We start from the raw sequence: 766 nt of genomic DNA on the forward strand, positions 1-766 counted from the left end.
CCTCGAACTGTGCCAGATAACCGCGTCGGACTGGTTGGAACTGCAGCGGACGCGCGGGCAAAACGCAACTCCGACAAGACATCGTGCGGGAGGCAGTTCCGAGCATATGCCCGTCCAGACAGATGACACCAGGAAGGGCAACACTGAAGGAAGTCGCAAACGTCGTCAAAGAGCATGCAAAGTGTGTTCGCTACTCAAAGAGAAGGTAACGGGTGGAGACACGTCCTTCCAGTGCAGTACATGCGTACTCACGACAACAGACAAAAGGAGTGGCGAAGCTAAAACGTCGCCAGTGTATCTGTGCAACAAAGTCAAACACTCGTACGATGGGGAGGCGCGTACGTGCTTTGAGATCTGGCACAAGTGCTGGCGGAACGGCACGCACAAGCCCAGCCGTGGTAAGCGCAAAATCCGTGTGCGGGCAGCGGAGGAAGACGAGTGGAATGCTGAGGGAGAGGAGGAGGAGACGGCAGACGACGAAGGGTCCCCAAACCCACCGCAGAGAGCACGTCGTAATTGATTGCTTCCCACGCAATCAATGATTGCTGGACGCACTCCAGTTTTGTATGAATTTCAGTATAGTCCGTGCTGAGCTGAACCCAGCTGATTTTAGATTCTAAATATCGAGAAAAAAATCAATGTCTTTACCACAGTCCAGCCCGGTATCTGTTGGTACACGACTCGTCTCTGAAAGTTGTGGACTTGATAACTCTGCTTATAATGTCTGTGTTGCTCAAACTAAGACATGACAAAGCCATCAATACAC

General features: G+C 51.8%; 1 protein-coding gene across 1 annotated transcript; it reads left to right on the forward strand.

Annotated features, from left to right (window-relative positions):
• Window positions 1-106: 106 nt before the first annotated feature.
• PPTG_17359 (hypothetical protein) lies at window positions 107-520 on the forward strand (the record flags this gene model as incomplete). Its single annotated transcript, XM_008915004.1, has 1 exon — window positions 107-520. The coding sequence occupies one exon, from the start codon at window positions 107-109 to the stop codon at window positions 518-520; it is 414 nt and encodes a 137-aa protein (XP_008913252.1).
• Window positions 521-766: the final 246 nt, after the last annotated feature.

This window comes from Phytophthora parasitica, assembly GCF_000247585.1.
Source record: "Phytophthora parasitica INRA-310 unplaced genomic scaffold supercont2.66, whole genome shotgun sequence".
Classification (NCBI taxonomy): Eukaryota; Oomycota; class Peronosporomycetes; order Peronosporales; family Peronosporaceae; genus Phytophthora; species Phytophthora nicotianae.